At 46.3% G+C, this 23353-nt stretch overlaps 1 protein-coding gene across 1 annotated transcript in view; it reads right to left on the bottom strand.

Moving 5' to 3' along the window:
• Positions 1-18943: 18943 nt before the first annotated feature.
• The window catches only part of LOC146809759 (CD5 antigen-like), a 123070-nt gene continuing 118660 nt past the window's right edge, over positions 18944-23353 (bottom strand). The window contains exon 6 of the mRNA XM_085616610.1: positions 18944-19764. Within this exon, the coding sequence (XP_085472736.1) occupies positions 19736-19764 (29 nt within the window). The 3' untranslated portion in view covers positions 18944-19735. The remainder of the gene's footprint in view (positions 19765-23353) is intronic.

Raw genomic sequence — 23353 nt, 5'->3', positions numbered from 1 at the left:
CTGCCTGAGGGCAGCGCTTTCATCACAGTAGGGCGCACTATCTCAGTTTGCGCCTGACATTTAAGATTAGAAAAAGTACAAAACAAGTGCAACAATGAGGGTAGAGCAAGTTCACATCTGCCTGACAAAGCAAGTGCAACACTGGTTTGGCAATGTGCTTATGCCTGCGGCTCTCCAATATTGCCACAGTCTTAGCGCAAAACTCAATCAAACAGCGAAACCAGTTCAACTACTATTTGCAACATGAAATTGTATCACCGGATTTATTGCTAGCCGTTAAAAAAGGACCTCTCATGTCCACGAATCACTTTGGGATAAAAGCACTAGTGGTATTAATGTTTGTAGTTTCAGAAGAGGTAGTAATGTCTTGTACATGCCGGCCTAATAGGATGGTTAGTAGATTATTGAGTGTATACTCTTAACACTTAGCAGCAATCATGCACCTTAATAGGGGATGCAAAGTAAACGTCATACAGTTGTTTTAAGAAAGTGTAACTTGCCACGCGTGCGGTGTCAGGACATTCATATTATTAGCATATGGCTCATCCCTAGTTCTGTGCATCCAGTACCTAAGTGTCGCAGTGTTATTTATGCACACTTCTCCCCAAGCTTTGCTATGTACTCGGCTCAGAGTCAAACCCTGACTCATCTTTCTCATGTGCACGTCTCTCAGGACAGGGACCTGGGCGCTCTGTTAATGGTGATCTGTTTCCTGGCCCATTGTCTGCTTGATTCATCGTCACCCTCTGTGTTGTGGCTCCTGGTGTCACTTTTAAACAAAAACAAACTGGAGGAGCACAGAATGACCCACCGAAAACGTCATGGCGTTGAGAAACTTTCAACTATCACTGGTTTAGACTGTAGTAGGGGTGTTTTTGATGCAATATTTTGTGCTAAAGGCGAGGCAATATGAAGCACTTCCTGCATTTGTTTATTTATTTATGTATTCATTTCTTTCTTTCTTTGTTTGTTTATTACTTGGATTTTTTCAATTTAATTTGCTGCTCTAGACCCTTGGGTGTTATGACCAAAGGGTATTAGACATATCAGCAGCATGGAAATATGATCTGAGGTGATGTTTGATACCCTTATCAGATACTCTTCAGTCGCTCACAACTTGAATCCTTGTTTTCACCGAAGACCATACAAAACACATTTTTAGGCACCTGGAGTGCAGACTTTTTTTTTAATGCACTATCAGTCACCCAGAACGGATATCCTTGAGGAGATTTTGCTCCACCGGCTAAGTGGAGGTTTAGGAAAGGGTAAATGGAAAAGGTGGCCTTTAAATTGTCTTATGGAAAGCAGAGGAATCGCCAATTAAAAACAGGGGTATTATGAGCTCGTTCCAGAGGTTGGCTATGCAAACGGATACGGGGCATCCATGCCACCTCCTTTTCTTGATCATCAGAAGGGTTAGGAGAAAGTTGGAGATAAACATCAGAGGGCTGCTTGGAATACAGCATGTAAAATCATCTTGCAAGCAGAGAGGACCTGTGTGATGGATGCATGATGCAACAGTCAAAGCCAATTGAAAATGATGCGTTTTTTGGTCGATGAAAGAAAGGATGTCAGCGGAGCAGTCTGCGTTTGTCGTGGAAAATTGAAAAGTAGCCATGCTGCTGCATTCTGATTCGTTTCTAAACAAGCCAAAAGAAAAGTAGGTAATCCTAAGTAAAGTGAATCGCAGTAGTACAGGCAAGAAAAAATCCGCCTGGATCACTACTCGACAAGCTGGAAAGGGAGGAAAAAAAGATTTTTGGTAGCATACTCAGGTAGAAGAGGCAGGAAGCTGAGACCATGTTAGTTGAGAAGATGGTGGAATTGTTTGGCCGAAGAAGAAATCATTGGTTCCGGACTGAATTAGCTGGATGAGCAGAGGCCTCTGGGCTGGCAGACCACCATCCGCTGGACCAAGTACAGAGGTCTTCCCAAGAATTTACACATTGATCCCTGTCCAGGGGAATAATTATTCGGTGTCATCTGTGAAGGAGTCAATTTAGTAGCTTAATGTTTTTACAAGGTTTGCTAATGGAGCAACACCAATGTTATATAAGGTAGGGCCAAGATATGAGCACAGCGACTGTACTCTCTGCTCCACAATTCCAGTGTTGAGGATAGGAAGCAACCCTACAGAATAGGTTGGCGGATCTCATTGTGTTCAAAGAAAGTCAATAATTGCTGCGGGAGACTGTCAATGACAGTATTAGGCACAGTGGTTGCTTGCTGCCAGTGGGCAGTTGCTGCCCGGCGCCATCTGTGTTTTGAGACAGGTCAGTGAGATTTGTGTTGCTATCACCTTGTGGCCAGTGGGAGAGAGAGAGGTTGATGTGTGCCGAGTTGAGGTGCTGGGCCCGTGCATAGAGCTGTTCCGCTGCCTCGGGGTTCTCTCTTCTCGGCGGAGCCTTAGGAGAGCGAGTAACTGTGCTCTCGTCTGTTTATTTATTGGTAAAGGAGCCCCCCTCATCGGACCTCCTTGCTTATCGTGAGAAACAAAGCAATGGCAAAATTGTAATTAAATCAAAGTGTGCAACGGAATACCAAACATGTTAAAATAAAGAAGGCAGGAGGCCCAGAAACACCTTAATAGTACAAGGACATTAAAAGGGGGCAAAAGTAGGGGGCGTGGCCAAGCCAAGCGCGAAGATGGCCGCCTAACTGCTCGGCTCCGCCGACCGCGCCAAATATCCACTGCAATATCCTTCCTCTGTCCCCAAACGATAATGAAATACTCCCACGCTGTCTCCGGAAGGCCTGCCCGATCCATTGGGGCCAGCTGTGGACCCGGCGGGGCTGCCTACAGCCCTTTCGGTGGCTGGTGTTGTCGGGCCGGGCGGGACCCCGGGGGCAGCCGCGCGGCCTGTCGGCTGTGGTGAGCCAAGGCGCAGGTGATTTCTCGAACGGCCGGAGGGTCGGTAGTAAATGTTTGCGTCTTGTAAAGCGCACTGCTGCCCTGAGGCGTCGTGGTGCTGTAGACCGCTGGGGAACCCGTCCTGGCTATCCCTGTGAGATGGTCCCTCCTGGGTATCTCCAAGGTGAAACCAGGCATCCCCGGCGAATGTGGGGGGCCGTTGTGGAGATGAGGCAAGCTAATGCCCAGAGTTGCCGAGTGAGATCCCTGGTTAGAGTAGGCACCGAGGCGAGAATTATCGAGTCCGCTGGCCCTGGTCCACGACCCTGCCGCTTCGGGAATTGAACCCTGGTCCCGGGCCGTCCTCTGCTTCTGGGTCTGCTGCCTCTAACCAGTGAGCCACACCACTCCACTGCTGCCTCTAACCAGTGGACCCCCTGCTACAGAGACCGGGTGAACGTGGACCAAGTCTGCTGCCCGCCGCCGCGATCCTTGGGAGGCGGTGGGTGATGCAGCTGGTGGCCTGACATCGCAGCGCATCGGGGACCGGAGGAGATCGGTGAGTCTATCCCCGCAACGTGACCTGAGACACAGGCGGCGGCCCCTGGGGATATGAACGGAGGTCCGGGGCAGGCGTGACGGAGGGTGTCTGCCCCCAAAACTGATAAGTGGACGCCCTAACAGTGCCCCGCGCTGGTGGCACCTCGGGGAGGCCCTGCAGCATTGTGAGCACCGGTGACCCTACAGCACAAAGAAGACTCCGCGCTGGTAGTGGCTGGCGCTCTGTCTCTGCCCCTGTCCCTCTCTGATCGGGCTGCTGCCAATTGTAAACAGAGTATTGTGGATGGGTTGGACGGCGGTCCGTCGAGGAAGGGGCATCCGGGCTTAAGGAAAAATAGAGGCCCAGGTCTGCGGCCTACACGTGGAGGCGGATGAGAGCGGGGAGAAGCGGAGTCAGAGAAACAGGCCCGCCGGATGAGGTGAGGGGCCGGCTGCCCTGAAGAGACAGTCTAAAAGTGATCTGGGCCTATTAGTCCGTTGCCAGTCCACGGAGGGGCCTGGGACAATCGCGCATTGAGGGGTACGGCCTGGGGTGTGCAGTGCACCGCGACCCGAGGGGCTAGTCTGCAACCTGCAGTCCCGGTACCGCCGTCGTCTCTCTGGGGCCCCCCCCACCCTACCATTATCAGGGAGACACTTGACGGGCGCATCTCCATAGCGGCGGGGGGCAAAGGATCGCGGACAAATGCACAGAAGCAGCTGGCCAAGTATGCGTGGTCTAAGACGGAAGAGGCGAACAGTCTACAGAACGGTGAAAACGGCGGAGGAGCAAGCGCCGCCGTGCAGGGACCGGAGCCCACCTTACACGACAACATGGCGGCTATCAGTGGAGTATGCGCCTCAGTAGACTCAGTCACAGTGGAGGTCTCCCTGATTCGGGCAGATCTCCGAAAGATGGGCGAAAAAGTGAAGCAGCTCAGGGTGGTCACGGGCGCCTTACAATCGGACACGTCGGAACTCCAAAAACAGATGCTTGACATGCAGAAGAAGCAGGAACTGATGGCACAGCAGCTGGATGAGTACGAAGGCCGGGCTCGCCGAAACAACATCCGCATCTTAGGTGTTCCCGAGAAATCGGAGGGGCTGGCTGCGGACCTCTATGTAGAAGATCTTATCACAAGACACCTGAGGCCTAAAACCCTGTCCAATTATTTTTCCATCAAGAGGGCCCACAGGGTGCCGGGGGGCAGACCGAAGCCGGGAGCACCCCCCCGGCCCATCATCGCCCGAGTGTTCAATTTTCGCGACAGAGACAGTATCCTGCAGACCGCGAGAGCGAAGCCCCCGCTGAAAATAGACAACTTCGAGGTATCCTTTTTCCCAGACTTCACAGCCAAGGTTCAGGCCCAGCGTCGCAGCTTTCAGGCGGTGAAGAGGGAACTGAGAGACCAGGAGGTGAAGTATGCAATGCTTTACCCTGCCAGGCTGAGGGTGGAGTCGGATGGGAAGACGTGGTTCTTTGACTCGCCCGAGGCCGCCTTGGACTGGATGGAAGGCTGGAGTATGGTAGGGGGCAATGGCGGGGGACGGCCTGGTGGGTCTCACATGCAAAGAAATGGCCGTGTTGAAGATGCAAAGAGGGGCCCAGCGGAGAGTGGCCAGTCAAGAGTACAGGAGGGTTGACCCCTGGTCTCCTGGAGGGGGGCCAAGGCCCGAGTGGAGGGTGCAGTGGGGGAGAGGGGTCCGGGACAGGAGGTGCTGGACCCTGATTAGTGAGACTTACAAATGGTAATCTAATGTGTGAAATAGACTTAATGGGCTTCAGGTACTGGGAGACGCTCAAGACCAGGCAAATCGAACAGTGGATTGGGAAAAAAAACAAGTCAATTGTAATATGAACAAGCGGGAGGCGGGAGCTGACCACCCCGTGCACAACTAGCATTTCAGGGAGGGAGAGAGGCACTCTGCCATGTTTAGGGGTGGGTAGTTTTGAATCCACGGGCAGGGGGGCAGGGAGGGGGGATGAGGGGGAGGGGTGGAGGGGAGAGGGAGTTCTGAATCTAAACTGTTGTACAAGCAAAAACGTGGGGTGGGGGGAAGACACTGGTAGGGTGGGGCACAGGGTGAGATGTTCTGAGGTTGGTTTTATTGGTAAACATCGCAATACGGTGATTCGGAAGCGTAGAATAACCACGCTGTACATGCTGCAACACATGCTTGATGGGCGGCTAGAGGCTCCCTCACAGGGGGTGGAAATCCGGGTGTTGGGAACTGGTAAGATGTACCAATATGGGGATGGATAGGGACCAAAGGCTCACTGTAATGACCTGGAATGTAAATGGCATTGGCGATAAGATTAAGAGAGGCATTGTGCAGCAGTATTTGAAAAGGCACGCACCGGACGTAGTCCTGCTGCAAGAAAAACACCTGGTAGGCCACAAGTCCAAGGCCCTCACTAGGTGGGGGTATAAGCTTCTGATACACTCGGACTACACCACAGGCTCAAGGGGAACAGCCATTTTGGTGAAAAAAAGCACCCCCCTCATTGTGCACAAGACATGGGTGGATGCAAATGGCCGGTTCGCGGGGGCAGAGGCCCAATGGGCAGGTAGACACATAAATATCCTTTCAGTGTATCTACCACCGGCACTGGGAAGGGCGGCGCTAGAAGACCTGAGGGGCAGGCTGGTGGGACTTAGAGAAGGCACACTGATTATGGGGGGAGACTACAAACTCACGTTAGATGACACGATTGACCGCCAACCACCGAGATCCAAAGAAAAAGCAAATACCTTAATGGCTGACTCCGCAATCGCACTGGGGCTGACAGATGTAGGCCGTGCGCTTCACCCACTTGGCAAATTATTTACATATTTCTCAAATGTCCACGGCAGCCTCTCTCGTTTAGATTATTTTCTCACTCATCTCTCCTCAATAGGTGAATTTACCCACTATAAAGTCCTACCGAGAGGTATATCGGACCACTCGCCAGTATGGCTAGAATATACGCACTGGGAACGACAACCGCGTGCTACCATAGTTCTTAATCCATGGCTTCTGCACGTACCAGATATCAGGGATGAACTCCGTAAGCAAACCGAGAACTATTTCATGGAAAACGCGGGTTCGGTAGACTCCGCACAAACGCTATGGGAGGCATATAAGGTAGTCATTAAGGGTCAAGTGTTGTCCCTGAAGACTGGATATGTCACCAAAAAACGAGAACTAGTGGTCCGAACGGAGTCGGACCTCCTGGCACTGGAGATAGAGCAGGCACAAAATCCCTCCCCAGACGTGAGCCACAGACTTCTACTAAAACAGGAGGAATATAGGCTGAAAATTAGGGAGCAGATGGTGGCTAAGATCCGGGCCACCCAGCACAGAATCTATGAACTTGGTGAGTGGGCGGGCAAGACGTTGGCTTGGTTAGAAAGACGGGAACAGGGTGCCAGATGGGTGCACAGGCTGACGACACCGGAAGGGGACACGGTGCTACACCCGCGAGCGATAGCGGAGCTATTTGCTGACCATTTTGAAAGAGTATTTACCCCTTCTACGAGCTATACTGCCGGGGACTCTCATCTGCTCCTCCGGGATAGCGCTGTGCCAAGTCTCTCGGAGGGGGAAAGGGAGACCCTGGAGGCAGATCTCTCGAATGAAGAAACCTGCAAAGCCCTGGGGCAGATTAAATCTGGGAAGGCAATGGGCCCAAACGGTATTCCAGTGGAGTTTCTTAAGGCGATTGCGTCCCTAACGGTGCCGCACCTCAAAGCCATGTATGAGGAGAGCCTGGAAGTATGTAGATTGCCAGTAGATCAGCGGTTAGCTACCATAGTAGTCATACATAAGCAAGGTAAACCGGCCGACAATAGTAGCTCGTACAGGCCAATCTCACTGATTAACACAGAGACAAAGGTACTAGCCAAAGTCTTAGCCAATAGACTGGTGACAGTTATCGCATCAATGGTCCACCCGGACCAGTCGGGTTTTATGCCCGGCAGAAACACAGCCCTTAATATTCGGCGCCTACAAAACGTGCTGGCCCGTAGGGAATATATCGAGGAGGACGTGGCAGTGTTATCTCTGGATGCCTCGATGGCATTTGACTCTATTGAGTGGCCGTATATGTTTGCGGTACTCGAGAGGGTGGGTCTGGGCCCTAAATTTATAGCTTGGATACGGCTTCTATACACAGGAGTGTTGGGACAGGTGCGTGTCAACAACTATGCCTCCCGGACGTTCGAGCTGCAACGGGGTACTAGGCAGGGGTGCCCACTGTCTCCGCTAATATTCTCTCTTATACTGGAGCCGCTGGCGGCCTGGGTGCGAAGAGACGTGGGGGTGCGAGGGATGCGATGGGTGGAAGGCTTGGAAGACCGTATATCTCTGTACGCAGACGATGTGCTGCTATACCTAGCCTCTCCGTACAAATCTATCATAGCGGTACTCGACATATTCAAAAATGTTGGTAAATATTCGGGATATGACATTAATTGGCATAAATCCATATTATATATGCTAAGAGGTCAGGCCCCCTGACTCCCGCCGAACTGTAAAATAACAGTGGCAAAGGAGGGCTTTCGCTACTTCGGGATCTTCATAACACCGGACTCTGAATGTTTCTTTAGATACAACCTGGCTCCCCCTCTAGCCAGATTGCGTGCTGATGTGAAGCATTGGAGGTCGCTCCCCTTAACGTTGCTGGGGAGGGCGGCGCTTTTCAAGATGCTGGCTCTGCCTCGTTTTCTTTATATATTGCAAAACTGCCCACATAAGGTCCCAGACTCGTATTTTAGAGCTGTCGAAGGGGAGATTCGCACTTTGTTGTGGGACGGAGGGGCCTCCAGGATTGCACTGAAAAAACTAACCAAGGGCTGGTACGATGGGGGCATTGCACTCCCAGACCTACAGCGATACTACTGGGCAGCGCAACTGGTCGCGTTAAATCACTGGATGTATCACCCTCCAGATGACCCAGCTTACGTGCTTGATCGATATCAAACGGACTTGTACACTCCTGATAGGAAGGGAAGGGGGAGGTTCTTCGGTCCTACACATCATACAATAGAGACTTGGCATTTAGTCAACTCTCGGTTGGGATGGGAGGGGATCCTCTCGAGGGCCACGCCGCTGTGGTTCTCTCAGAGGCTAGGCATGCTATGCCGCCAGCCCGGCTTTGATAAATGGGACCTTATTGGGATCTCGGCGGTGAAAGACCTGGTACAGAAGGGAGCACTGCTCACATTTGAGGACCTTCAGAAACGATATAAGATGGCACCGGGAGAAGTGTATAGGTATATGCAGATCAGCCACGCGATGAAAGCGGCGTTCCCATCTTTTAAAGATATACCGGAAATATCACCCTTGGAAGACCGTCTATTAGACGGACCCCTAAATTCGAAGGCGATATCCCTAACCTATAAAAAGTTGAGCAATAATTGGCCAGACACATTCTCAAAGCTCAGAGACCGGTGGCAGGAGGACCTGGACCCTCTGGACGAGGAAGATTGGCAAACGGCCCTCATGTCCCCCCGGGAGGCTGCCATCACACAAAGATTCAGGCTGATCCAGCTTCGCATACTGCACCGTTCATACATGACAGGGAAAGTTCTGGCTAAAATAGGAGCTAGACCCGATGACCTATGTGCGAGGGGATGTGGTCAGCCGGCTACATTTTATCATACGCTGTGGAGCTGCCCGGGGGTGAGGGCACTATGGGAGGGGGCCTCAGAGCACATGCAAACCGCCCTGGGAAAAGTCATAGTACTGACCCCACAAATGGGACTGCTGAACATATGGGAGGCAACTGACCTTACGTAGACTGAACAACACTTCGCCACACTGGGTTACACGTTGGTGAAACGGGAACTGGCCCGGGGATGGGGGGGAGTGCACCCACCGCGGGTCGCCACATGGGCGAATGAGATGGATAGATGTATGCTGGCAGAGTCCGCGGTCTTTGAGGCCAGGGGGTGCTCCAAGAAATGGGATAAAAAGTGGTCACAGTGGAAAGTGTATCGAGGGAATTTATGTGTGACACCTACTGTTGCTATGGGAATGAGCACTCGTAGGTGCCGGGAGGAGGGGTTATAGTCCTCAATAAGCACGAACAGCTGCCATTTGATCTGTCGAGCATATTAGAGTTGTTGTCCGATCATGTATGTATGGCGTCGATGTAAAAACCAATAAACACATTAATAAAAAAAAATTTTTTAAAGTTACCTTATTGTGAAGGTCTTGGTCCTAAAATAAAATAGAAACAATGTTTGTTTTTATAAAAAAAAAAAAAAAAAGGGGCAAAAGTAAAAAGTGAATCACAGCATTTCTGTTTCAGGTGATTTGGTGGCTAACCACAGGCAGGCTAGGGCTTCAAGGGGTGCGGGACCTACTGGGTAACAGACACGATAGTAATTAAACACTGACCATAAAATGGGTCCCTGTTGGGGCCCATAGTCATGTCCTTAGGTTTGCAAGAAAAAACAGTGATCTGTTTCTGAACGACGACATAAAAACCGTTAAGGTAATTCATGGTGTCTATGTAGCTCCAAGAAAATATGATGTTTTACTTAATCTTGCTTTCCCTAGGAGTGTATTATTTTTACAGAATGTTGTGTAAGTTTTTTTTTGTACAGCATACGGTCGTCTCTAGGCCTCTGTGTGAGTTCTGGTTGTGTGTGGGTGTTTATAATTGGCCACGATTGAGACCTCTGGGGTTGTAGCTGAAGGCAGCGCAAGTTTCTCACAGTGGGTCCGAAAGGTGTTCAAAACACATGCTCATCCAATGCTTGGTCTATCTGTAGTGAGCAAAGACCAATAGTCACATGAGGCAATTCGAATTGTGATTCTATGCTGAAGTGTGTAAAGGAGGTACACTATCAAAACATTGATAGGGCTCAAGTAAAAGAAACAAGTGCCTACAGGTGAGTATGTGTGCTGTGTGTGTGAGAGGGGATGGTGAAGTGAAGGAGATTCAAGGATGTACATGCCGGAGAGAATAAAAAGAGGATGCTGAAGAGGAAAGAAATGAGATGTGAGATTTGCAGATGAGGATTTTAGACAGACGTGGAAGAGAAAAATGGAACAAGTTTTTAGCATACTGAGAGACTACCGAGAGAAGTGGCGAGAAGTGAGGAATGTGTGCCATGGCTGGAGGCAATAACAAAAAGCTTAAAGAGAGGCATCAAAATACTGGGGAAGCACAGGATTTTAGGCTTAAATGTTTTGAACCCCTGCCTTCTTTACGCACGCTATGCCGCTTGGACAGGATTCCTAACTCTGGTCCTTTGGCCACGCCGCATTTATAGAACCTCCCCACTTTTTCATCCTTCTTAATGCTCTGACCACCAGTGCCTAGCTTGTATACTGGGGTGCCTACAGTGACCCAGATTTACTATTTTTTGGCGCAAGGCAACACTGCACCAAAGTTGCTGTACTACCTTGCATCAAAGGGAGAGAGCAAATGTGTGCCATGTGTACTGCAGCTCTATTGGCAGCCAACGTACACACTTTTGTGCCATAGTGCAAGGAGCACCTTCTAGTACAAAAACTATGTTTTAAGGTTTTTCCCTTCTTTGTATGTGTGGTATAAATGTATGTTGGATAGTAAATCCCACACTAACAGTTTGCACCTCAAAAGTGACACAAACTGATGCAAAGCGTTACCTTGAGGCAGTTTGCTCACCACGGCCCGATATTTAGGTGTGCCTCACACACGTCTGCTCCTGGATGAACACTAACCCCTTGAAGTTCAATGGAGGAAAGACTGAGGTCTTACAGTTGGGAAATCTTCCCCACCTGTGTGGCCCACATCTATGGCCTGAGACGATGGGTACTTTACCCACCCTGGTGCCAGTATCGAGAACTTAGGCATCTGGCTGGATGAGAATGTTCCATGAGTCACCAAATCACCTAAGTGGATGCCACCTGCTTCGAGATCTTGAGATGGCTCGAAAGAATTCCAGGATGTCTTCTGCCCTCTGTCCAGCGAACAGTCATCCAGGCCTTGGCCATCTCGAAGCTCGAAGCTTACCTATGGAAACATTCTTTATCTAGGGGTAACAAAGTACCTTCTCAGGCCACTAAATATCATGCAGAACACAGTGGCAAGACTACATCTGCATCCCCCCAAGTTCAATCCAACCTGCTCCGCGAACTGCACTGTCTCCCAGTTGAACGTCACGTTCAATGCAAGGCACTGTACCATATGCTCAAGTATCTTTCAAACTCCAGCCCCTCCTACCTTAGATCCTTGGTATTGTCATATACACCTAGCTGGTCTCTGTGCTCAAGTAATTTGGATCTCACTGTAGTTCCTGGAGTTAGGAGATCCAGACAAGGAGGCCGAGCCTTTTTCTTTTTAGATCCAAAGTTGTCGAGCGCTCTTCCCCTTAACTTGAGAGCCTGCTGCTCGCTTTCAATCTTCTGCAGGAAACTTAAAACGTGGTTGTTTTAAACTTTGATAAAGGGAGTTACCCCTGTGGTGTCTCTGGGTACCTCTTGTGTGGCCTAGGGCTGAGAAACCCTTAGTCGGGTATCCATGCGCTGTAAAAATCTGAATAATAATAATAATTTGCTCGCCAGATTATCATTGTTCCATCCTTATAGGGTCGTTTGTTATCTACTGTGGCTTCTTTTCATCACAAGTTTGGTACCTTGATGAATGCTCATTCTTTCTGAATGGTTGCTTGTGGCTGCTTTGTATATTGCTGCCTGCTGACATGCAGTTCCCCTCTACAGTTCCAGGATGTGGTGACTGGGATTCCTTTTCCGTTCTCAAGTAGTCATCATTGTGTTGACCCGCTTGCAGTGCCACTGAAAGAGCTGTTTTCTCTGGACTACTCTCATATTACTTTGGGTCCTGATTAAGACGGAAGGAAATTAATGGTATTCCACCAAAGTGTACGTCAATGTCTTATAATTTTGCCTGCTGTTGTTAGGCACACAAGGAATACAAGCAGCTGTTTGCAGTGATTTTGCTTAAAAATATTCTTGTGGCAAAAATTGGCATGTGCATTCATTTTCTACTAAAATATAGCGCTAAATGATAGGCTTATATTTCACATAATGATGTTTCTTTTCACGTAATTTTCACCATAACTTTGAGCAATTACGCAAACGTAATTATGTATATTTCACACAACCCTAATTTAAATGCAGGAAATTATCAGGGGCTGTTTTGCTATCGTTATATTCATAAATCAATCTGCCCCTGAAAAATATATAACTACACAGTGGGAGAATTGATTGGCCCCACCCAAAAAATAGTCCTAGAAGCTTCCAGCAAACGTTCACCTATTTTAATAGTGATGACAGGTTTGATACATCAGCCTTTTATTATTCTCAAGAACTAGATACATTGTTCTCACCAAAGACAGAGTTATTTATTCTGCACAATTTATTGATTAATTTGCAGGGCAAGTTTAAGCATATTGGTTAAAATATATAAATAAAAAGTGTGTGCTGAACCAGGATGCGGCATGGGGAAATGTATAAATACACTTTTTTTTCTAACATTCGTGATTCCCAGGGGAATCATATTTCTAAACAAAACAATTCAGCTGCTAACATGCAGGAGCTTTGTGTCTGTTACAGATTTAAACAAGCCAAAGAGTGGAAAACTTAATTTGACACATTTTTCAGACTGGAAATGGAAAAAAAACATCACTGACATTGAACTGAGTGAAATGGTGTAGAGTGGCACACATAATGTAACAGTATTTAATTTAGATGGAAAACTCTGTGGAAAATAGATACTGATGTGTGTATGAATCGATCCCTTGCTAAAGCTGCTTGCCCACTAGCAAAAAGACCAGACCCTTCATAGTACATATATTCCCCAATGACAGTAACAATTTATAGTGTAACCAAATTATGGTAAAGATGGTTGACTCATTCCAGTTTAAGTGCTGTAAAACAAACATCTGTCAAAACTCAGTGAAGACATGTATTTGAGTGATTATCTCTAAGGCCCACACCCCATAAACAAAAAATTGTTTAGATCTACCTTGACATGTTCTGAAAAAAGATGCTGCAGAAAGAATTAGAGAAATTGATAGACAACGCAAAATACAAATACGTTTATTGACAGTGGGTTTCAAACTCTCTAAAACAGATTATTAATTAATCTGATGCTTTGAGACCTTAAAATGTGACAGATAGCGATCCTGAAAAAAGAAACATTGTATACTCTTTTATTGAAAGAAGAGATAGAGAACAACCCATTTTCTATTACAGAAGATACAAATTTGATATGGCTCTTACATGGAATAACTTCCTAACCAAATCAACGCCTGACATTTCTGTGACTGCTAAAAACAGATATCCTTAAACTGGTATGAAAAAACATACATGACGCCTTTCTTTACCATGCATGGATCCCTTTTGAGTTCCATTGTCAGACCAGACAATCCTATATTCAAAAGCACATCTACGTTAGGCCTAGGCAAAATTTACATTACTCCAGCGTAATATACATAATTTCAGGAATTATGCATTACGCTAAGTACTCAAACTTACACCACTATGCCACTTTGTGTAACTCTGTACCATTTGCTGTAAAAAGGTACAGCGAAACGCATCATTTGTTGTAAAATTTACTACAAATGCACGTGAATAACGGAATGTGAGTGTCCTTGCACTTGAGTGATGCATTTTGTGCTAAAATATAGCATCAGATGACGACTTGCATTTTGGATCATTACTCACAATTTTATGTCATTTGATAGAAATTCTGCTTAATTATGCAAAATCAAATGACACAAATGTTGCACACCCATAATCTGCATGCCCCAATCCACTATGACATGCACTCCTCTGTGATTTTATCACTCTGCACTTGTAAACCATTAAAGCTGAGCCTTCCTTGTACATTTTGTGCAGCCCCTGTTTCATTGATTCCTTCTAATCAAGAATTCCTAGGGAATGGTTCTTATCTAATTAGAGTAAATGAAAATTGCTGTGGGTAGACTACCGGACATATATTGTTATGGAGACTGTTCAAAAAACAATCAAATGCTGTGATATTACATTTTATCCTCCTCCAAAGAAGCTGTTTGAAAGTGTTCTCTGACCAAAAATAAACATGATAATTATACGCTTTGACAAGAAAACTTGTTGCGATCCTAACAGAGAAAAAGGTGTCTTTAACATCTGCAGCAGAAACAGTTGATCTGCAAACAGCCCATTCTGCATCCGTGTTTCAATATCTTCTGCAGACATGATTTCCTGCACACTTTTCTGACCTTTTGCACACCACCTTTCATGCATCAAATACAATGGGCATAGCCCATGTTTAAAAAGCACTGGATATGACTTATGGATGGCTTTTAGGACTATTTTTTAATTTGTTTCTTCCTTCTCCTGTTTGCTATTTTCAAATCCATATGATGAAATTTCAACAACACGTCTTACAGCTCCTGGTGTAATTCAAATTGTTTTCTACAGGAAGAAGGCCAGCATGAATGCTAATGCAAGTAGAAGCAAGAACTACCGGATCAAACAACAATGCTGTAAAACAATAGCATTCTATTTCAAAGGAGAAACATTGAACAAGATCAGAAAAAAAGTGGACTTTGCCATTTCATGAATTTCAAGCTCCTGAAATAAGACATGCTTTTATCTGGATGTGCCACTGGAACAACCACACGTATTGGTACGTAACATGAGAGAAGTGATTCGACCAATGAGACGGCATCAAGCGTTTTGAACTGCAATGAAGTTAACACGCAATATATGATGAACCACCAATGCTCACAGCAGGTGCACCATCACTATTGATGCCGACTCTGGAGAGAATTGGACAGCCGACAGTGTCTGCATACACCGACTCAATTGGTGTTGTCTTGCAGAATGCCGAAACATCATCTTCAGCATCATCAGGATGTATTTTGGCAGATCCATTGGTGCTGGTTTGAAAGCTATCACAGCTTTGCCTTCATCATCATCACCAATGATACCATTTTCACCTATAATTGCAAATTCCGCATTTTTGGAGAGTTTTATGGCAACTTCGCCGTGATGAATATCTGAAGAAAACTGCTGAGATTTCACAGAAGTGTAAGACTCATTTCCTCTTACTTAACAAAGAAACTGTCATACATAAGATGAAAATAATTTAAGAAGGGGCAGTTTGTAACCTTTTTAATTTATTTCCTTTTTGGAATAGTTTTGTACCCAGCCATAATAGTTGAAAATTGTGCAAATATTTTTTCATCTCGTTATTATTATGGGGTTCTTATAAAGATCATGTTTTTCTTTTAGGTATCCTCCTTCTTGAATCATACATGTTGGATATTGAAATACAAAGTGCATCTAATATTTGTGTCATTATTCATTGTAATGTGCTAATAAGGTCTGTTTTAATATAATCATGTTGGTTATAGTGAACTGCATTCTCTGTTCTTGTGATTGACTTAAAAAATTAACAACATTTCATGGAAGCTCATCATTTCATTTCTTGTTTTTGTTTTTAAATAATGAGCATGGTTTAGCAGAAAGTAAATTATTTTAAAAAGTGCTAAGGCATTCCCTAATAATTTTTTATTCTGAAAGGTTTAACAGAGATCATATATGTTATATAAACTAAAAGAGTTTAAAGAGATAGCCAAGAACTTCGTACCAGAGACTCATGAAAGCGGCTGTGCAGAACCACATAGACCTTTCTTTGCTGAAGGCTATCGAGAGGCACATTCAACCTCTGCTCAGTAGTATTATCATTAGCGTGTGGGTATCACCCATTATTGAAACTCAAATTAGGCTCTTCATTGGTGCTACAGTTATTATGGTTAGCCAATAAGATGAGATTGCCCTTTCTCCATTAGGGCGATGGAATGAATTACTCCATCGCCCTGACGGAGATACCGTCAGCCAGATTTAGAAATGACTGCCAAGCAGGCTTTGTGCAGGTTGGCGAAGGGCTAAGTCAACATGACAAAGCCCTGCACCAAACTGTTTTCTTTTCAATTTTTCAACCCCAGACACAGGATTTTGTTTTTGAAAAATAAAAAATAGAATACCCCTCTTGTCATCGGAATCCGCTCTCAGGGTAAGAGGAGCACATAACAGTTTTTACTGCTCTTACTGCCAGTGTTTTCCGGGTGGTGATGAGCAGGGAAAACTGATCTCTATTTGTGTCCATCTAAATTACATAGGTGGAATTAGAGGTCTGCCACCAATGGCCCTTAATCCACAAGGCCATCCAGGGGGCTTATTCACAACGGATATGGAGCAATCTCCACTGTGATTAAACCAAAGGTCCCCCGCATCTAATTTTGGCGGGCAAGCCATTATGTTGTCCATTAGCATACTCAGTTACCGTTGAGATGGAGTATACTTACCGACAACATACAGGTCGAGCCCTGACTCTTTAAAACATCGTTTTCTTGAGTGTTCTTTTTCAAAAATGAAAGAGGACTTAGGCTCTACTAATTATCCCTGCAACATATAAAGGGAACAGTGATTAATTTGAGCCGGTAGTTGCCAGTGTTTCCCACGTCACATATTTTTGGGGACCAGCACTTATTTTTCCACATTAGATATTGACAGAGAGCAAAAGGAAAAAACACCCAAACAGTAAAGAAGTAGGAAGAGAAATATGGAAAAACTGACAAAAAGTGAGAAAGCAGAGACCGGCAAGAGTGAGATAAAGAGGCGGTAGTGTTTGATAGCGGGTTAAAGAGGCCTCAGGTACATTCAACACTAGGCAGCCTTCGTTTTCAGTGTGCCGATTTTTAATGGGACTGCAAGATCATAGCTTTGTTGCAATCCAACTGGCTTTCTGTCTCGGGTTGGAACATTGGCAAAGCCCTTAATCCTGGGCCTCGGAAAGCCTATTTCCAGGCCATGTTCTGGGTAAATCAAAAACATGTATCTCGTAATTGGTCAGCAGTTTGCAAGGTCATCTGATCTAATAGGACACTCAGGTCGAGTACCACATTTCTCCTTACCCCTCGTAGAATCAGCACCGTCAGGAATGGCGGTAGATCTTTCTCCTTCTTGGCACCTGCTTTTTGGAATAAACTTCCATCACAGCTCCGCTCTATCACAGACCACAAGCTATTCTGCAGGGAGTTAAAAACCTGGCTATTTGATCACCAATAACGGTCGCTCTGTTCAACTGACCATCAGCCCCAACGGAGTTTTACACTAGCTCCATGAGCCCCTTGGGTGATATGTGCGCTTAATAAATCTCATTGACTTGACTTGACTAGGATGGGTTCGGATGTAGGTAGTGGTGTTCTGTTTTGAGATAGTCCAGGGAAGTTCCTTGACTGAGGGAAGTTCCTTGACTGATAAGAGGGGGTCCCTTAACCCCTCTTATATAGAAGAGGGGTTAAGGACATCTCCCCAAAAAGATTTCATGATGGTTGATAGAAGGATGATGTCTTCGTAGAATTTGGCCTCGATGCATCGAAGATATCAGTTAGATTAGCAAACATTAGGAGGATAAAGACTGTTCACTTAAGGATATAGTTTTGTGGGATAATAGGTAGTGAAATGTTTTTTGTTGATATTTATTTTCTTGCTGGAAAAAGAATTTTATGGTGATGCATAAGTGTCAGTCTTTAGGGTCAGAGTGTGGGTTGATGCACAGCGTTGACACCAGTGACAGCCCGTGTAGGGCGTTTTACCGGGGCGGTGACGTGGCGCAGAGGAGGGGCAGGGTGGGGGGTTGCAAAATGCGGCAAACGGCCGATTCCAGGTAAGTTACGAAAAAAATTAATAAAACGAATTTGGCGATGCAGCGCGCGCAACGGAATTCGTTTTATTAATTTTTGTCGTAACTTACCTGAAATAGGCCGTTTGCCGCATTTTGCAACCCCCCACCCTGCCCCTCCTCTGCGCCACGTCACCGCCCCGGTAAAATGCCCTACACGGGCCGTCACTGGTTGACACCCTTGAAGAACGTTTTGCTTATGTTGAATGCTTCCTTGATGATAGTTATGTAGAAGGTGGCCTTAGACAAGTGGATGAGGTATATGCAAGCTAAGTGAAGTGCTTTATATTGGACTAGGTCATCCAGGACATGCATTCATCCAGATTTCTTCTCTGTTTTTCATATAGTGTTTGTTTTCAGTGGATTTCTACTAAGGAGATGAGCTTTTAGACATGGAAGCTTGTGTTTGTAGTGTTTTGTTGAGTTAAATACATATTTCAGAGCCGTATTGTGTAGAAATTATAGAGTAGTGTGTTAACATCTGATGAAAACCATTTGTAATTAGAGAGGCCAAGGACTGCATTCCTGACTGCTGACCTCCGTGTTCAAATGACCTCCTCCCCTAGTCCAGCCCACTACTCTCAAAGCAGGCTGACCATTTCTGAAGCCTCCCCACCTCTCAATGATGTATAGACCAGCAAAGCTCAGAATGACACTTTTCTAAGCAGTATCGACTCACCTTGGCTTGTCACATACTTCATGTGTATATGTGTTAGCATAATGATTATAAGTATATGAGGCATCTAATATGCTGACATCACATATAATAATCCTTTTAACTCTTTTGACATAATCACTTTACCATACCCAGTTTAATATTTTTTTCTAACATCAAAAACCACGTGCGAAGGTTGAATAAAATAGTCCATAAAGTCCTCCTTGGTAAAGTAAATACATTTTATTTTATGCAAATCATTTTTATGCTTAGCATAATTTTTGGTTCTGTAATGCACATGCAAATAATATGGAGACAAAAAAGGTACCATTCAAAATCTGAAAAGGCAACAATCAAACATTTATGCTTACCTACTTTTATGTTATCATTTTTTCATTGTTAAAGGAAAGGTCTATTTTATGAAAAAGCTACAAATCATTCTAAAGTTACCCAATGCAGAAAATTTGATTTTATTTATACAAAGATATTAAAGGAAAGTCTTGATTTTGTTACAGAAAAGGGGGCCCGTTGTATGCTCTAAGCGCTAGCTCCATCAAATGTCTTCATCCAATTTAACTTAAAGAACAATACCTTTTAGCCCTGATTCACAGAGGTAAACTTACACTTTGGTGTAAGTTTACACTTTCTATAGTAACTTTACTTCTGTTTTGGTATTCACAAATTACAAGTGAAATGTTACTACTTGTAATTTTAATAGGAGTAAAATTACACTCGCAGTTTGTGAACACCTAAAAGATGTAGAATTACGAAAGCAAGTTTAAACTTACACAAAAGTGTAAGGTTATCTTTGCAAGCCAGGCCTTTTATCAGTACTGGCAGAGAACTGCAAGTATGAACACAAAACCGTGGTTAGTTCTGAACTTTGCAGCACCAGAAGATCCTCGACCATCACCAGGATTCAGCAAAGAACATTTAAGGATTGTGAGCAAAGGAATAAAATCAACAACTTGAAAACTGTAGCTCTGACATAAATCCTGGAACTTTCGGTAATTCTTCACATAGTTCCTGACACTGGAGTTCGAGCTGAAACATATAGGAGTAATTTGTCATGAAAGTGGCAACTCTATAAGGACAAAAACAGCAATGGACTAATAATCATTATAAATACTGCCAGAATATACCCTTATACATACATAGGAAAAAAACATATTTTTTTGTTTGTTACAGCAGCTCCTGTTATGTTCCAGCATGTATAAAAGTCGAATAGTGCTAGCCTGTTCACCCCCTTGTGCAGCAATGCTTTCCTGATAGCACATGCATGTTACATACAAGCCAGGATTAACTGTATGCCAACATGAGGGACAACGTGAAGTCTAAGGCCTAGAAAACGAATATTCTGAATGGTGATGCTAGCTAACAGAGGGGCATATTATCAAGAACGGCGTTAAAATTATCGCCGCTTTAGCATACGGGGGTGGGGGTCCGCGCCGTACATACGGGGGTGGGGGTCCGGCGCGTCCATCCACGGGGGGGCTGGGGGTCCAGCGCGTACATCCACGGGGGGGCTGGAGGTCCAGCGCGTACATCCGCGGGGGGGCTGGGGGTCCGGCGCGTCCGTCCGTGGGGGGGGCTGGAAGTCCGGCGCGTCCGTCTGCGGGGGTGCTGGGGGTCCGGCGCGTCCGTCCGCGGGGGGGCTGGGGGTCCGGTGCGTACATCCGCGGGGGGGCTGGGGGTCCGGCGCGTACATCCGCGGGGGGGCTGGTGGTCCGGCGCGTCCGTCCGCGGGGGTCTGGGGGTCCAGCGCATACATCCGCGGGGGGGCTGGGGGTCCAACGCGTACATCCGCGGGGGGGCTGGGGGTCCGGCACGTACATGCGGGGGACTGGGGGGGGTGTTCGGCGCATACCGGGCCCCCTTTTCCTCACGCTTCGTGGTGTACTTGGCTTTTCCGGCACTTTTTGGGTGCCGTAAAAATATTGCCGTCCGGAGTGCTGTCGGTACGAATCGTACTTGCTGGTACGTAAAAGGCTGCCTAACTCCGTCCGCATGTCGTGTATGCGCTGTCCCGGATCACATTCGGATATATTTTTGAGTCGGCCGGTGTTTTGTACGATTCGTACGGAAATGGTGTTTCCGTACGAATCGTACTTGCATGTTTGTATGGTGTTTTTACCGGGTGCGAGTCGGACGGAGAAAACGCTCCGTCCGACGATTCGTTCCCGGTTTCTCCAGGATAGGAATCGGCCCCATAATTGTCTATGCCAACCTGAGAAGTAGATTGAGGCCTGACCTGCTTTCCTCGTGCTGGTCAAAAGTCAGAACAGGTGACCTCCTGTGGTACCAAGGATGTAAAAGACATGAAGGAGATTTGTACATAAGAACCAGCAGACCAATGCGAACCGGGACCAGTGCTCGAGCCCAAGCTGAAGAGAGGGGTTGAGCCTGTCTCAAACTTCTATCTGTGCCCTTGTATACAGGAAGCTGTCCTTTGAATTGTGAGATCTTTAGAGTGGCCAAGACTACAACTTAAGAAATTTAGGAGAATTTTAGTGCACCAGCCTGCAATTTAACTAACAACGCTTTTCCGGGGACCCATCTTGCACCCGCAGCTGTTGCAGGTAAGAGCGGTGGGTTAGTGGGGCTGGCTGGGGGGGATTTCGAGAGACGACCAAGAGAGAAAATTAATTATTTATTTAATTTTCCCTGTGGTTGTCTCTCGAAATCCCCCCACCGCCCCAACGCTCTTACCTGCAGGGGCCGCGGCTGCCCTCCTGTGAGTATACATGGTAGGTGGAATCAATTTCTTGTGCCTTCTTAAGTGAGGGAAGACAACAGACGCCAATTTGTTTGGGAAAGGGTGAGAGTGTAAGAACTGGTGAACCCGTACAGAGAACACTTTGTTGCTTTGTAATTGTGCTTACTACTCGTGTCTAGCAGCCAGACATGCTGTGCTGCGTTATGTGACAGGGAGGGAGTAGGAGAGCACTATATCTACAGTGAAATAGCTCTCTCCTCCCGTCTCCCTAGTGCCTGCGCTGATTTTAGCTGCCCTGTGCCAGGCACACACCTTGGCGCCATAGGGCTAGCGTGCGTGCCTGAGCCTACCATAGGTTTTGTACTAGAAGGGTACCCCTCCAGTACAAAATACTATCAGGGCTTATTTTCAAGCTCCTTGCCCCACCGGTGTGTCACTTATTTTTTTTTTTTTAATGCAGGGGCGACGCAGTGTACTGGCCCATATTTACAAGGCCATGCACAGCCACCCTGTGTGGTTTTTCATGGCCTTGTAAATAAGGACCCTTTTCATGCATCAATTTGTGTGAAAGGGGCTTGCCATGGGTGTGTTGCTGTGGGTGTTCCCATGCAACGCCCATGGATTCTGCCACATTCCAAGATTTACAACATTTTGTAAACCTGGGAAGGCGTCAGAATCCTAAGCCTGCCCAAGGGAGGCGTAAGGAAGCACAACGAGGAGAAATACTTTCATTTCTCCTCGTTTTTTCCACTTTCTATGCTTGTTACATTCTGCAGCACACATAGAAGGAGGAAAACACTATCAATGATTGCTTTTGTGCAGGAAGGTGTCTCTTCCTGCACAAAAACATTCATACCCGCAATGCTGGCACTCTGCACCACAGTGCAAGGGTGCCTGCATTGGCGCAGGGCAACCAATTGTGCGTCAGCACATGGAGAAAGCACAGGGATGCATCATATTGTTATAAATGAGGCCCTATATGTAGACACACTTTAAAACTTTTCCTACTTTGCATGTGGGCTGCACAGTGCAGCACACATGCAAAGTCGGAAAAGAAATGAGGAAATAAAAACATTTCTCCTCTTAACGCCTTCTTTGGAATGGCGTTAACTTTTGGCGCTAAACCCTGTCTACTATTTTTTGTAGATAGGGTTTTGTGTCAAAAGCTATGGGTGGTAGCATGGGAATGGCCATGTACCATCTATGTAACGCCCCCTTGGCGCTAAGTAACGCAAATCAATCAATCAATGGCAAGCACAACTACTCACTCGTAAGGGTCTCAAGGTGCTGGGGAAGGGAGAGAGCTGCAGGTCCATCAAAGGCACTGTGGTTCAGTCGAAGAGCCAGGTCTTGAGGTCTTTCCTGAATTGAGGTAGTGACGGTGAGTGCTTCGCGCTGCTTTGCATATTTTCAGGGTACTTTCCAGTGCAAAACAAGTTTTGCACTGAAAAGTAAATAAGAAAAAAAAAAATTGTGCTGATTAGCATCACAAATTGTGAAGCTAACCCAGCGCAAAATGTAAGTAAATCTATCCCTGAGACTCGAACCTGGTTCCGCAGTTCCAAAGTCGACAACTTTGGCTATAACACTCCATCCACTCCCATGCCTTTATCCTTAAGCACTGCAAAATGACGCTTCTTGAAATCACAAAGAAGCTAATTTCTGGGGCAGACTGTCCACTTCCCTCTCTTTGCATTATCGAAGATAAACATGTATCTAAATCTTCCCTGTGTGTTCCACCGTTTGTGATACACCTTTTGAGCTCACCCGCCACCAAGTCTCCCATGTAAACAAATGCTGACATCTCAGAGGCGCTTTAACACAGTTCATGATGACAGTGTGCAGGACTAGGCGAGGGACATCCTATTGAGACCAGAGCTTAATTTTTAGCTGGTGGTTGCAGGTGGGGCCCACCAC

This window comes from Triturus cristatus, chromosome 7 (genome assembly GCF_964204655.1).
Source record: "Triturus cristatus chromosome 7, aTriCri1.1, whole genome shotgun sequence".
NCBI classification, from domain to species: Eukaryota; Metazoa; Chordata; class Amphibia; order Caudata; family Salamandridae; genus Triturus; species Triturus cristatus.
Note: the sequence above shows the minus strand (reverse complement) of the source record. Positions and strands in the feature narration are given on the sequence as shown.